Source organism: Heterodontus francisci, chromosome 22 (genome assembly GCF_036365525.1).
Source record: "Heterodontus francisci isolate sHetFra1 chromosome 22, sHetFra1.hap1, whole genome shotgun sequence".
Taxonomy (NCBI): Eukaryota; Metazoa; Chordata; class Chondrichthyes; order Heterodontiformes; family Heterodontidae; genus Heterodontus; species Heterodontus francisci.
Genome location: NC_090392.1, coordinates 42,093,244 through 42,108,831, shown reverse-complemented (window position 1 = coordinate 42,108,831; position 15,588 = coordinate 42,093,244). Strand labels below are relative to the sequence as shown.

General features: G+C 44.4%; 1 protein-coding gene across 1 annotated transcript in view; it reads right to left on the bottom strand.

Moving 5' to 3' along the window:
- prdm10 (PR domain containing 10) overlaps positions 1 to 15,588 on the bottom strand; it is a 222,800-nt gene that overhangs the window by 40,615 nt on the left and 166,597 nt on the right. The window contains exons 17-18 of the mRNA XM_068054249.1: positions 12,115 to 12,225; positions 8,246 to 8,446 (exon numbers count right to left, since the gene is read on the bottom strand). Coding sequence (XP_067910350.1) covers positions 8,246 to 8,446; positions 12,115 to 12,225 — 312 coding nt within the window. The remainder of the gene's footprint in view (positions 1 to 8,245; positions 8,447 to 12,114; positions 12,226 to 15,588) is intronic.

Here is a 15,588-nt window from a genome sequence, read left to right as displayed (position 1 = left end):
TCCCTCCAATGGCCTTCACATCCTTCCTAAATTGTGGTGCCCAGAATTGGACACAATACTCCAGTTGAGGCTGAACAAGTTCATCTCTGCTTTTGTACTCTATGCCTCTATTTATAAAGGCCAGGATCCTGTGTGTCTTATTAACCACTTTCTCAACCTGTCCTGCGACCTTCAACAATTAACGCACGTAAGCCACCAGGTTCCTCTGCTCTTGGACACACTTTAGAATTAGATCCTTTAATTTATACTGCCTTTCCTCACTCTTCCTACAAAAATGCATCACTTCACACTTCTCTGCATTAAATTTCATTTGCTACGTGTTCACCTATTCCACCATTCAGTCTGCGTCCTCTTGAAGTCTATCACTATCCTCCTCACGTTCACAAAAATTTTAAGTTTTCTGTCATCTGCAAATTTTGAAATTGTGCGCTGTTGACCCAAGTCTAGGTCATTGATATAGATCAATAAAAGTAGTGGTTTTAATACCGTCCCTCCAGTTCGAGAAACTGTTCATCATTACTCTCTGCTTCCTGTCACTCAGTCAACTTTGTATCCATGCTGCCACTTTCCCCCATAATCCATGGTCTTCAACTTTGCTGACAAGCCTGTTATGTAACACTTTATCAAACACTTTTTGATATGTACACCATGTACACCACATCAACTGCATTACCTTCATCAACCCACTCTGTTGCCTCATCAAAAAACTCAAATCAAATTAGATAAACAAGATTTTCCCTTGACAAATCCAGGTTGGCTTTCCTTAATTAATCCACATTTCACCGTGACTGTTACTTTTGTCCTGGATTATCGTTTCCAGAAGTTTTCCACCACTGAAGCTAAACTGACTGGCCTGTAGTTGCTGGGCTTATCCTTACACCCTTTTTTGGTTTCTTTCTGCCTGTGTGGTGCTGCACATGCTCAGCCTATGTCAGCACCTAGCTTGCCAGGACTAACTTGCGCAAGCGCTTTCAAACATCATATGCTTGAACGGGGCTGCTTGCTCCCCACCTCGCCACTGCCTTCCATGAGCCAGTTGCACCCGCCCTCGCCGCTACCTTCCATTAGCCACTTGCACCTGTCCTTGCTGCTTCCCCCCGCCCCCCTCAGCTGCTCGCTGCAGGCCTCACTGCATCCCCCCTCGGCCAATCGCTCTCGGCCTCATCGCTTCCTGCCACGCTGGGGGGTGGGAAACAACCCGAATCGGCAAGGCGGGGAGCGAATGGCTGAGGGGTTACGGAGCGATGCGGGAACCGGTGGCCAAGAAGAGGGAGGTGGTGAGGCCTGGAACGAGCAGCTGTGGGGTGGGGGGGGGGGCTGGTGGGAGAAAGCGGGGAGCCAGCGGCCAAGATGGGGATGCGACAAGGCCTGGAACGAGTGGCCGAGATAGGGAAGTGGTGAGGGCGGGAGTGAGTGACCGAGGGGGGAGAAGAGAAGAGAAGCGCGATGGCTCCTATCTGAATTAAACAGCCCAGAATCCATTTGCACTGCTGTAATTGTGCAAGAGGATAAGCCACATGAATCTATTTCCAAAAACAATATGTTAGAATAATAAGCATCATATAAAGAGCGAATTGAAAGATGCCTTACAATGAGATTATTTGGTTATGTATTCGCACTGGTACTGTTGAGGGTGGGATGGAGGCGGCGATCGCAGCTACTGTGGGGATTTGGGTTTAAGGCTGCATTTACTTTTTGTGACAAACTGAGCAGCGCCATCTTGATTACTGGCAGCTGCCAGAGACATCGCAGACTGTGACATTTCACTGGATGAGGCTGTATTTGTGCATATGCCAGTACTATGCCACCTAGTGGTTGCATTGTCAGCAAACGCAGCCTTTTTAATAAGGGTGTAACACTGGCAACTCTCCAGTCCTCTGGCACCACCCCTGTATCTCAGGAGGACTGGAAGATCATAATCAGTGCCTCTGCAATTTTCACCCTTACTTCCCTCAGTATCTTCAGATGTATTTGATCCGGGCCTGGTGACTTATCAACTTTATAACTTTTATTACCTTTGTAATACCTCCTCTATCAATTTTTAGCCCATCCCGTTTCTCACCAACTCCTCTTTCTATATGATTTTGACAGAGGCAAAGTACTCATTTAGTACCTCAGCCATGCCCCTTGCCTCCGAGTGTAAATCTCCTTTTGGGTCCCTAATCGGTCCTACTTCTCTTTCGATCACCCTTTGACTACTTGTATGCCTATAGAAGACTTTTGGATTCCCTTTAATATTGGCTGCCTGTCTCTTCTCTTATTTTCTCTTTGCTGCTCTTATTTCTCTTCTCACTTCCCCTCTGAACTTTCTATATTCAGCCTACTCCTCACTTCTATTATCAACAAGACATCTGTCGTAATAACTAATTTTCTGCCTCATTTTACTCTCTTTTGTCATCCAGGGAGCTCTGAATATGCCTCGAATGACCCAAACTATCTCCTCTTTAAAGGCAGCCCATTTTTCCATTGCAGTTTTACCTATCAATCTTTGATTCCAATTTATCTGGAAAGATCCATTCTCACCCCATTGTAATTGGGGGAGGGCGAATTCATTATTTTTACCCTGGATTTCTCCTTGCCCTTTTCCATAGCCAACCTAAACCTCATGATACAATGATCACTGTCCCCTATATATTGTCCTACTGACACTTGATCCACTAGTTCCACCTCAGTGCCCAGAATCAGAATGCCTCCTTCCTCGTTGGACTGGAAACATACTGATCAAGAAAATTCTCCTTAACACACTTCAGAAACTCTTCGCCCTCTCTGCCCTTTACACTATTATCCCAGTCCACATGAGGATAACTACAGTCCTCGATTATATCAACTTGATAGTTTTTGCACCTCTCTGTAATTTTCTTACTAATTAGTTTCTCTATATCTTCCCACTAGTTGGAGGCCTATAGAATAGTGTCATCGTTTCTTTATTGTTCCTTAGCTCTAACCAAATTTATTCTGTCCTTGACCCCTCTCAGACGTCCTCTCTCTACTGCACTGCAATATCCTTAATCAACATGGCCACCCCTCCTTCTTTCCCTTCCTGAACACCTTGTATCCAGCAATATTTAGTATCCAGTCCTATCCTTTTTTTAAAGCTAGATCTCTGTAATTGCCACATCAAATTCACACTTGGTACCTGGCCTGCACCTCACCAACCTTATTTACCACACTCCTTGCTTTCACATACATGAACAATAAATTCAATTTAGACCTACTGCACTCCCTCTTACTCTGACCCCATCTAATACCTGAATATTTCTTACTGTCGTGCTGTCTCTCCCAATTCTTTCTACACCTTGTTTTTTTTCCCTCTCTAATGCTACCTCCTGGTTCCCAGCCCCTGCCAATTTAGGTTAAACCCTCCCAAGAGCACTAGTAAACCACCCCTCAAGTACATTGGCCCTGGCAACCCCTCCGGCCTGTATAGGTCCAATCTCCCTGCTCTGTTCAGGTGTAACACCTCTGTACAGGTCCCATCTCCCCCAGAACCAATCCCAATGGCCCAGGAATCTAAAGATCTCCCTACTGCACTATCTCTCCAGCCAAGCATTCATTTTCTCTATCGTCTTATTTATATACTCATTAGCGTGTGGCACAAGGAGTAATCCACAGATTATTATCCTTGAGGTCCTGCTTGCTAGTTTCTTTCCCAGCTCCCTAAAAGCTGTATGCAGGACCTCTTCCCTCTTTCTACCTATGTCGTTGGTACCGATATGGAACATGACCTCTGGCTGTTCACCCACCCCACTCAGAGTGCTCTGCAGCCAGTGACATCTTGACCCTGGCACCAGGGAGGCAACATACTATCCTGGATTCACATCTGTGGCTGCAGAAACGCCTATCTGTTTCTCTAACTATAGAATCCTGTACCACTATTGCTTTCCCCATCTTCCTCCTGGCCCCCTGTACAGCTGAGCCAGCCGTGGTGCCATAGACCTGGCTCAGGCTGCGCTTCCAGAGGAACCATCACTCTCATCAGGGGATTCCTGCACTACCTGCCTGTCCTCCTTGACTGCCTGGCGGTCACCCTTCTCTGCCTGTATACCCTTAAGCTGCGGGGTGACAGCATCCAGAAGCATGCTACCCAGGAAACACTCAAACTTGTGGACGCATCACAGTGACGCCAGCTGCTGCTCTATCTCCAAATGCTGGAGCTCAAGCTGTTCCAGCTGATAACATTTTCTGCACACATGGTTGTCTGGATGAGAAGGGTTTAGAGTTCCCACATATTACAGCATGTGCATTCCACAGGACTGAGGATCCGTACCATGGCTCTGTTTGTTAGACTAACTAAACTTAACAGAAATAAACTAAAGACTTATGAAAGGGTTATTAAAAAAACTCACCAGTCAGCACCCTCCCTTGTGCAGACGACACTGAGATTTTTTTAAACCTGCTCCGTGACGTTCACTCTACTCTGTGCTCTGTCCCTGAACTCCTTCAGCTACGTGCTCCTCACCTCCAGGCTCGCCGAACATCAAGTCACCTACCTGCTATCCTGTGATGTTACTCCTTGATTTTTTTTGTTGCTGTGCTCTCCCAGTGCTCTGACTCTTGGCTGCTGCTTTCATCTGTGGGTCCCAGCACTGTTTCCCTGAGGCTCGCTTTCTCTCTCTCCCTCAATGATTCCCCGCCGTCACTTTTACCTGTTGGTCTCCAGTACTGTTTTCCCTCAGGCTCACTCTCTCTCCAGCTTCTTTCTCTAGCCTCTTTGTGTCACTGAGGTCCTTCATCCCTGGTATCATTCTAGTAATCATCTATCTGCACCCATTCTAAGGCCTTGACATCCTTCCTAAAATGTTATGCCCAGAATTGTATGCAATACTTCAGCTGTGGCCTAACTAATGGTTCAACATAACATCCTAGTTGTTGTACTCTATGCTTCTGTTTATTATGCCAAGAATCCTGTAGGTTTTTTTGAACAGCCTTCTCAACTTGCCCTGACCCCTTTAAATATTTATGTATGTAAACCTCCAGGTCTCTCTGTTCATATACCTCTTTAAAATTATACTATTTAATTTATATTGTCCTTCATTCTTCCTACCAAAATGAATAACTCCACATTTTAGCATTAAATTTCACCTGTCACGTCTGCCCATTTCAACAGTCTATGTCCTCCAAAAGTCTGTTACTATCCTATTCACTGTTGGACTATGTTTCTGAGTTTTGTGCCATATGCAAATTTTGAAATTATGCCCAATATATCCATATTCAGGGCATTAATATTTATCAAAAAGAGCAGTGGTCCTAATACCAACTCCTGGGGAACACCACTATATACTTCCCTCCAGTGTTGTACTTTATCAAACACATTTTGAAAGTCCATATACAAAACACTACCTTCATCAACCCTCTCCATTATTTCAGTAAAGAGCTTAATCATGCAGGTCAAACACCATTTGTTTGAAACAAATCTGTGCTGGCTTTCATTATATTAACCCATATTTTTTCAAGTGATCAATTTTGTCCTGGATTTTTGCCCCTCATAGTTTTCCCATCATTAGGCTGACTGGCCTGTAGTTGCTTCTCCCCTTTTTTGAACATTTGCAATCCTCCAGCCTCTGGCATCATCCCCAAGTCTAAGGAAGATTATATACAGAGCTGCCTCTATCTCCCCACCTTACTTTCCAAAGCAACCCAGGATGTACTCCATCTGCACCAGGTGCAAGATATCCTATTCTCACATAAATATATACATCGGATTAGAACTTGGCTTAATTTCATACGATTAAGGTTTTTGCTGTCTTTTTACTTATAAATGACTTGTACCGTAGCTAGAAACAATAAAATGGTTAACTTGCCCATTCCCTGAATTCTTCAAGGTATGGATGACATTTAGCAAGAAAAAGCTTTGTCAGCAAGGAAAGCTGAATAAGGTGTCAACCTTATAGTCTATATAACTAGCAAGACAAAGATCAACGAATCAATTAGGAAACTGAAAAACAGCTCCTTTAAGGGATTGCTTTGCCTGATTTGAGCTCTACAAAGATCTCAAAGCTTTCCTTCAAAATTGGCAGAGACAGAATGAAAGAATTGATGAAGGTTACATTCTCTATCCATAGCAAAAGTAGGTAATGTCGCTTATTTCTTGTATGATTACTCCTTAAGCCATTGAGTGAGTCAAGACTTGGTCGGACTCAAAAAAGATGATGGTGTCAAGTTCAAGAAGCTAGCACATTCTCTTTGTCCCTCTTGCTTCCTTTTTCAGTTCTCCTCTGCACTTTCTGGATTCAGCTCGATTCGCGACTGTATTATAAAACTGACATTGATAAGCCTCTTTGTTCTGTTTCATTTTAATCCCAATACCTTTAATCATCCATGGAGCTCTAACTTTGGATGCCCTTCCTTCTCCCCACCATGGGAATACATATATACTCCTGCTTTAATTTGAAGCTATATCCTGTGTTCAGCAGATCAATACTGTGGAAACGTGAGTTCACAATACCTGCGTACCTCAATGTCTTGGGTTGTTTGTGGTACAAGCATAAGATGAATTAAAACAGCTTTCTGCTGAACAGAGAAGCATTGTGAAGCAGGCTTAAACCAAGAATGAGGAGCTGAAGGATGGTGTGAAGGTCATTATTCCATGTCTTGCTGGTCTAGGAGCAATGTGGTTAACTCTGAACTACCCTCTGAAATGGTCTAGCAAGCCACTCAGTTTAATGCCCACATCCCATGAAAAAAAAAATTGGTCTGATCACAGTGTTTATAGTAATAAAGTGATTGGAAGAGATTGAGTGGATCATATGACTATGGTAACAGGATGATTAGCAGAGATGGAGATGAGCTGCTTGTTGTTATTTTTGAGCTCACTTTTGTGTGTCTTTTGATGTATTGTGATTTAGTGGTCGTACGCATGAAATGTAGAGATAAAAGGTTTTGAGTGAACAATTATAGATTGTAGTCATACTGAATCATGGAGTGTGATATAAGCATATGAAACCTTGGGCTTCATAAATAGATGCATAGAGTACAAAAGCAGGGAAGTTATGCTGAACCTTTATAAGGCTCTGGTTAGGCCCCAACTAAAGTATTGCCTCCAGTTCTGGTCACCAAACGTTAGGAAGGACGTGAGGATCCTTGAGAGGGTTGGTTCCAGGGATGAGGGATTTTAGTTACAAGGTTAGGTTGGAAAAGCTGGGGTTGCTCTCCTTGGACAAAAGAAATTGAGGGGAGATTTGAGAGATGCACAAGATTACGACAGGCTTAGATAAGGTAGACAAGCAAAAACTGTTTCCAATAACTGATGGTACAAGGACTAGGGGACACAGATTTAAGGTTATGGGCAAGGGATGCAGGGGAAATGGGAGAACGAACCTTTTTTTACACAGTGAGTGATAATGACCTGGAACGCGCTACCCATGAGGGTGGCAGAAGAGGAAACACTAATGATTTCAAAGGGAAATTGGATGGGCAATTGAAGGAAATAAACTTGCAGGGCTACAGGGATCGAGCGGGGGAGCGGGGCTAACTGGATTGCTCCATCGAGAGCCGATATGGACTCGCTGGGCCGAATTGCCTCCTTCTGCACTGTAAATGACCGATTCTAGGACTTGCTTTCTCATAGTGAATTGTGAGCTCAATAAAGATTCATTTGCATATTGGATCATGTTGTATGATGTGTTTAAAGGACTGAAATGAGTTAGAAAAGGAAAACAGTCCAATAGATACCATTTCCAACCAACTTGCCTTACTTTGTTCATTGCCTCATGTGACAAATGGCTGCTTAAGAAGTGAAGCTGCCCTCGGTACTGAGACACATCTCTTTCACTTCAAAAGTCAGGCCTACAACAGGCATAGCTAGGGTTAGGAAGCATGTTTGGCATTGTGGGTCCATGCTGGCCCATGGAATATCCATCTCCCACCCACCTCGGGTGGAGAGATTCCAGTTGATGATTGCTCATCCCTCTTGCCCCTTGGTTTGATGTTCCAACCAGGGACTCCCTCTTAAATGGTGTTTTAAATATTTTCCAATCTGATGTGTTTTGCTGTTTTTTTTAAATTTTAGCTTGATCCAAGTGACTTTTTCATTCCTTGTTGCATAAATGACAAAAAAATCAATGAAAAGAAAAAGAATGCTTTAAAAGTTCAGCAAATAACCCTTAAAAATGAAACTATCACAGCTTCAGAGCAGCAGTGACCCTCATCCCAGTGACTATCATTAAGTTCTACACTGGCATCAAATTAAAAAGTGCTAGTTGGGTACTGTCCCCAGAACCATGGCACCTCTCACAGGAACACTCACCTTGCTGCTGTATTGTTTGCAGCAGTGCGGACAGCAGACAGGGAGCGTGGCTATGGTGCCCTTCAGCTGCGTATGTGTGCTCAGCATTGGATCAGGCTCCCCTGGAGCTGCAGGTCGCAGTTTACGGATACTTGGAGGAAGCTCAGCCCCTGGGTGGTTCTTCAGGATATGGGCTTTACGCTTACTGGCACTCTTGTACACCTATTACATAAATCATAAATTCTAAATGAATGCAACAGGTACAATCCAAAATATCCTAAACATTTGTACTGCATCACACAACTCTATCCAAAGGCTTTCATTTTAAGAAACTTGACCTGTTAAAGACAGATTAAAGCAGTTGCAGAGCAACAGCTACAAGCTGTGTTATCTGTTGAGATCAGTAATCACATCTCAGTCTGGATGGGACTCAGTACTGACCACAGGAACAGGGGTCAGTCTGGATGGGAATCAGCACACATCACATTAATACTTGGATGTGCAGTTTTCGGTTTTAGTTGATATCATCACTGTGAAAAGCAACAGGATAATCAGAGGAGGTAGAGAATGAAAATGAGGGTGAAGGAAGTATTAATAGATAAAAATATAAGAATCAAAACTGAAACACTGTTTTCAATACAAGGACTGAAGCGCTATTAGATGGAGAAGTCACAGGATTCTAGATTCTGGTGATAATTTATCATTTTCCCACACCAGGAATTCTATTAAGGAATTAGAATGTCATACCTTTGTTTAAAGTAAGTCTATAAACAATAAACTTAGGTAACTATATGTCACTGTTTCATAGTAATAGTAGGAAAACTGCTCGAAGCCATAATAAGGGACATTAATGAGCACTTAAAAAAAGACTGCTGTTAATAGGGAATTGTAACGGACAGGCAAACATGACAATTATATTTAATGAAGAAATTACTGAGTGTGCTTCGATAAGGTGGCATACAATAGACCAGGGATGAAGATTGAGCTCCCATGATACTGAATCATAGAAATTTACACCACAGAAGGAGGCTATTTATTCCTTTGTGCCTGTGCCAACCCTCTGAATAAGAGCTGTCCAATTTTGTCCCATACCCTAGCTTTGTCCCCATAACCCTGCAATTTAATTCTCTTCAAGTATGTGTTCAATTGCATTTTAAAATTCCTATGGAATCTGCTTCCTCCACCCTTCAGGCATTGAGCTCCAGATTCTGACAACCATCTTGTGAAAAGTTTCTCTTCATTTCCCTTCTAGTTCTTTTGCCAATTATTCTAAATGTGGGATCTCTGGTTACTGACCCACTTGCTAGAGAAAATAGTTTCTCCTACTTGCATTATCAAAACCCCTAATAATTTTGAATACCTCTATTAGGTCTCTCTCTAACCTGCTCTGCTTTAAGGAGAACAATCCCATCTTATCCAATTTCTCTATCCCTGGTATCATCTTGGTTAACCACCTTTGCACCCTCTCCAAGACCTTGACATCCTTTCTAAATTGTGGCGCCCAGAATTGCACACAATACTCCAGCTGAGGTCTTCATTTGTAATGGTTTAGCATGACTAAGTATCCCATACACTTTCTTAAAGGCCTTATCAATTTACCCTGCCACAATCAAAGATGTGAATATTCATACCAGGTCCCTCTGCTTTTGTACCCCCCTCAAAATATTACCAGTTAAATTATACAGCTTCTCCTTGTTGTTCCTCCCAAATTGCATTACTTCACACTTACCCATATTAAATTGCATCGGCTACATATCAGCTCATTTCGCCAGTCTATCCACATCCTCCTGCAGTCTGCTGGCATCCTACTCGGTATTCTCTATGTTGCTGAGTTTTATATTGTCTGCACTGTGGTGCAGTGGTTAGCACCGCAGCCTCACAGCTCCAGGGACCCGGGTTCGATTCCGGGTACTGCCTGTGTGGAGTTTGCAAGTTCTCCCTGTGTCTGCGTGGGTTTTCTCCGGGTGCTCCGGTTTCCTCCCACATGCCAAAGACTTGCAGGTTGATAGGTAAATTGGCCATTAGCAATTGCCCCTAGTATAGGTAGGTGGTAGGGAAAAATATAGGGACAGGTGGGGATGTGGTAGGAATATGAAATTAGTGTAGGATTAGTATAAATGGGTGGTTGATGGTCGGCACAGACTCGGTGGGCCGAAGGGCCTGTTTCAGTGCTGTATCTCTAAAAACTAAAAAAACTAAAAACTAAAAAAAAACCTCAAAATTATACTCTCCATAACCAAGTCATGGTCATTTATATATAACGAGAAAAGCAATGTTCCTAATACCAGCTGAAATGATCAATTGCTTCATCAAAGACCTTCCTTCCATCATAAGGTCATGAGTGGGGATCTTTGCTGATGATTGCATAGTGTTCAGTACCATTCGAGACTCATCACATACTACATTCATTGTGGGCTGATAAGTGGCAAGTAACATTTGCCCCACACAAGTATCAGACAATGACCATCTCCAACAAGAGAGAATCTAACCATCTCCCTTTGACATTCAATAGCATTACCATCAAAATCCTGGGGTTCATCACTGACCAGAAACTTAACTGGATGAGCCATCTAAATACTGTGGATATAAGAGAAAGTCAGTGGCTAGGAATCCTGCAGCAAGTAACTCACCTCCTAACTCCCCAAAGCCTGCCCTACAGGCACAAGTCAGGAGTATAATGGACTATTCTCCTGGATGAGTACAGTTCCAACAACAATGAAGAAGCTCAGCACCATCCATGATAAGTAGCCCGCTTGGTCTGCACCCCATCCAGCATTTGCTCCCTTCACCTTCATCTCCAAGATGCACTACAGCAACTCATCAAGCCTCCTTCAACAGGACCTTCCAAACCTATGACCTGTACCACCTAGAAGGACAAGGGCAGCAGATGCATGGGAACACCACCAGCTGCAATTTTCCCTCCAAGCCACGCGCCATCCTGACTTGGAACTATATCGCTGTTCCTTCACTGCCGTTGGAACAAAAACCTGGAACTCCTTTCCTAACAGCACTGCAAATGTTTTTGAAGATTTTTTCATGGGATGTGGGCGTCACTGGCAAGGTCAGCATTTGTTGCCCATACCTAATTGCCCTTGACAACTGAGTGGCTTGCTAGGCCATTTCAGAGGGCAGTTAAGAGTCAACCACATTGCTGTGCGTCTGGAGTCACATGTAGACCAGGCCAGGTAAGGGCAGCAGATTTCCTTCCCTAAAGGATATTAGTGAACCAGATGGGTTTTTACGACAACTGATGATAGTTTCATGCCACCATTAATGAGACTAGCTTTCACTCCAGATTTTTTAAAATTAATTTATTGAATTTATTAATTAATTGAATTTAAATTCCACCAGCTACCGTGGTGGGATTTGAACCTGTGTCCCTAGGACATTAGCCTGGGCATCTGGATTACTAGTTAAGGGACATCACCACTATGCCTCTATCTCCCCCTGGGGTACCTACACCAGATGGACTGCAGCAGTTCAAGAAGATGGCTCACCTCCATCTTCACAGAGGCAATTAGGGATGGGCAACAAATGCTGGCCTTGCCAACGATGCTCACATCTCATGAAAGAATAAAATAAAACCCTAGGATGACCTCACTGCATACTTGAAGATGAAGTGGTTCCACAGATATTGTTTCACACATTAGCAAGATATAACTAATGACATGTCCCAAGGTTTATCATGCGAGGCGAGGGATTGGAATCACTGCCGGCATACTGCAATGACCAATGCATAGGACATTAAAATTTGGTGGGGGGGGGGGGGGGTGGTGCGGGTGAAGAGGCAGGTTCCTCCCTTGCCACAGTAGTCAAACCTACCCTGTCCGCACCTTGCCACATCTTCCCTCACACAGTACTGGCAATCGTCACACCTGCCCTGTCCTTACCTTGTCACAATACTGGCAGTAGTAGTCCCTGTTCGGTTTAATAATGGGCAATGTTAACTCTGGCACATCATCTATCCTGATATCCGGGTGTCTTTTTGACAAATGATTCACCTGGAAAACAGAACAAGTGTCATGAGTAAAAAACTGCACCTTTAACATAGGTCTGTCCTCCAGGTAAAACCCATCTCCATACACATCTTAGGGCCCGGTCTAACATGTGCACTGTATCTGTGCACTAAGCTTTATCCAGATAATGGGCTGAAAAATAACTGTCAATATTCTTTCATTTTCTGGGCATCACTCCATTAATTTCCCTTTTGGTACCTAATTCCCAAACACCTGTTCCATTGATCAGAGAGAGCAGGATGATAAAGGAAAAACTGCAAATGCTGGAAATCTGAAACAGTAAATGCTGGAGATAGATGGTAGGTCAGTCAGCGCCTCTAGAGACAGGAGAGGTAATGGCATCGCTGCGTCTAGCATCGACTTCTCTGTTTATACAGAAGGTATGGTTTCAAATATGATGGCAATAAAATGCAACCCAAATTTCTCTTATGATATTGCGGCTTCGACTATTTTAATCAGGATAATTCACTATATCCAAAGTCTTTTTGTGAAGCAGTTTCACCCCTCCAGGAAAATCTGCCATCTTAAAACTCTCCATGGCAATGGTTAGAACTATAGGCTGGTTGAAAGTTCAAGCTCCTTTCTGCATCATGTTCATTGTGCGGCAACATCTCAAAGTTTCACACGATTAAATCGATTGGAAGTGCAGCCACCTCTCCAAGTAACCTCCCACAACGATGAGATAGTTTAGCACTGAATCTGTGTGTGGTAGTGTCGGCTCAGATAACTGAGGAGTCCCTGCTCCTCTTCCAATTGCCAATTGGATCTTTAACGACCATGTGAACCACTGGAACAGGCAGGTGGCCGCAGCTTTCAACACTTCACATAAAGGACAGCAGCTTCAACAAAGCAGCACTCCGCAGACCCATCTTCCGGGTCTTGTGTTCAGCTGCTGGTTTTCTCAGCAGCTCTGTTGAACATCAGAGCGACCTGATTACAAAGGTACAGTAACAGCACTGACCTTTCACCTCTGGGACTGTGGTTGCAATCTAGACTCAAGGGATGAAAGTCTCCTCTCTGATGGCTGCAAGGGAATGAAATGAAATGAGGTTGGGCAGTCTCAATCCACTTCCTAACTTCAATGGTCACAACACAAAACAGTTCTTATTTTGGCACTCACTGATAGGCCATAGGATGACTGCTATAGGAGCTGCCCACATCAGCTTAGTGCTGTAGACTGGGGTGAGGCTGAGCAGGGGGAGCTTACAAATTAGCGCAGGAGAATTTGATTAGACTCACTCATCCATGTGGAGAAAAACACCGGTGCAGATTCGATGTGCCAAATAACCTGCTTCAGTGCTATAACCAACGACTATTTACTATGCACCAAATGTACTACACCTGACTTCAAAAGCACCGCCGTTGACACTGGGTGGCCAGATGCAAAATGATGAATCAAAACCTCCAGATCACATGAAAATCTCTCACGTCAATGAGCCCCAAATTCATAAAATTAACTCCTTAATAAAAAGATCATCAGATAGTTGTTAGGTAGGGCCCTGAGACACTGGCTCTTCAAATAGATCTAGATATAGATAGCAACATAGCAAACAAGGTGAATAGTGTGCTGGTCTCAAAACCTAATCACTTTCAATCATCCACTCCCTCAACTATTTATCCAACCCAATTCACCCTTAGATGCTCCTTCACTGCCTGCCTCCCTGGGCAAATTATTTCAGACTTTCCATTCTCTGCATGAAGTGGTGAAACATGAAATTGTTTGAGAACCTTTTGCATTCCTAAGCTGAACCCTTGTCCTCTGGTACTGTAGTCGATAACAATCCCTGACATATTATTGGAGTTACAAATCATCTACTCCCTTAAGGACAATGAACACTTGAATAATATTTCCAAAGCCTTCTCTTCACAGTAAATGAAATTCACCCTCACCTCGAAGCTCAGCACGCTGCTGAGCTCTTCTTCCGTCGTCTTCGCCTCCAATTATTTGGCCTGGGGTCTTCCCCCCGAACAGTGGATCCTTTTACCTGTCTCCAGTCTTCTCCCTCCATCTGGATTCCGCCCACTGGCCTTTTAGATTTTCTAGATCAGGATTGTCCAACATACAGCCCGTGGGCCAGGATCAGGCCGGATGTATTTCAGAGATGAGAAATTTCCCCTAGTTTTCTTCTTTCGGACCAGCTTTTTAAAATATTGCAAGTCAGTTTCACAGCTGACAGTTGCTGCATGAGAGCGGGAACAGTGGTTTCCCAACTTTGGACAGATGCTGGGTTTTACGACTATTTTCAAAAGACCGCCGGAAAACCCCCGAATCTGTCCGACGTTAGGAAACCTCTGTTCCCACTTTCATGCAGCTCCTGTCAGCTGTGAAACTGACTAACGATGCTTTTAAAAAAGAACTGACCCACCACAAAACTGCTGTACTGAGCGCTCCTGCATCCTGCAACTGCCAGAGAGAAAGTGGGGGAAGAGAGAAAGGGAGAGAGGGAAAGAAAGAGAGAGAGAGTGGGGAAAGAGAGAGAGGGGAAAGAGAGAGAGAGAGGGGAAAGAGAGAGAGAGAGGGGAAGAGAGAGAGAGAGGAAAGAGAGAGAGGAGAGAGAGAGAGAGAGAGGAGAGAGAGAGAGGGGGGGGGGAGAGAGAGAGAGAGAGAGAGAGGGGAAAGAGAGGGAGAGAGAGAGAGGGGGGAAAGAGAGAGAGAGAGAGAGAGGGGGAAAGAGAGAGAGAGAGAGCGAGGGGGAAAGAAAGAGAGAGAGAGGGGGAAAGAGAGAGAGAGGGGGAAAGAGAGAGAGAGAGAGAGGGGAAAGAGAGAGAGAGGGGGGGAAAGAGAGAGAGAGAGAGGGGGAAAGAGAGAGAGAGGGAAAGAGAGAGAGAGAGGGGGAAGAGAGAGAGGGGGGAAGGAAAGAGAGAGAGAGGGGGGGGGAAGGAAAGAGAGAGAGAGGGGGGGAAGAAAGAGAGAGAGAGGGGGGGGAAGGAAAGAGAGAGGGGGGGAAGAAAGAGAGAGAGAGGGGGGGAAGGAAAGAGAGAGAGAGGGGGGGAAGGAAAGAGAGAGAGAGGGGGGGGAAGGAAAGAGAGAGAGAGAGGGGGAAGGAAAGAGAGAGAGAGGGGGGAAAGAGAGAGAGGGAGAGAGAGAGAGAGGAAGAGAGATTGGGGAAGAGAGAGAGGGAAAGTGAGAGAGGGAAAGTGAGAGAGGGGAAGTGAGAGAGGGGAGAGAGAGAGGGGAAGAGAGAGAGAGAGGGGAAAGAGAGAGAGGGGAAAGAGAGAGAGGGGAAAGTGAGAGAGGGGAAGTGAGAGAGGGGAAGAGAGAGAGGGGAAGAGAGAGAGAGAGGGGAAAGAGAGAGAGGGAAAGAGAGAGAGGGGAAAGAGAGAGAGGGAAAGAGAGAGAGGGGAGAA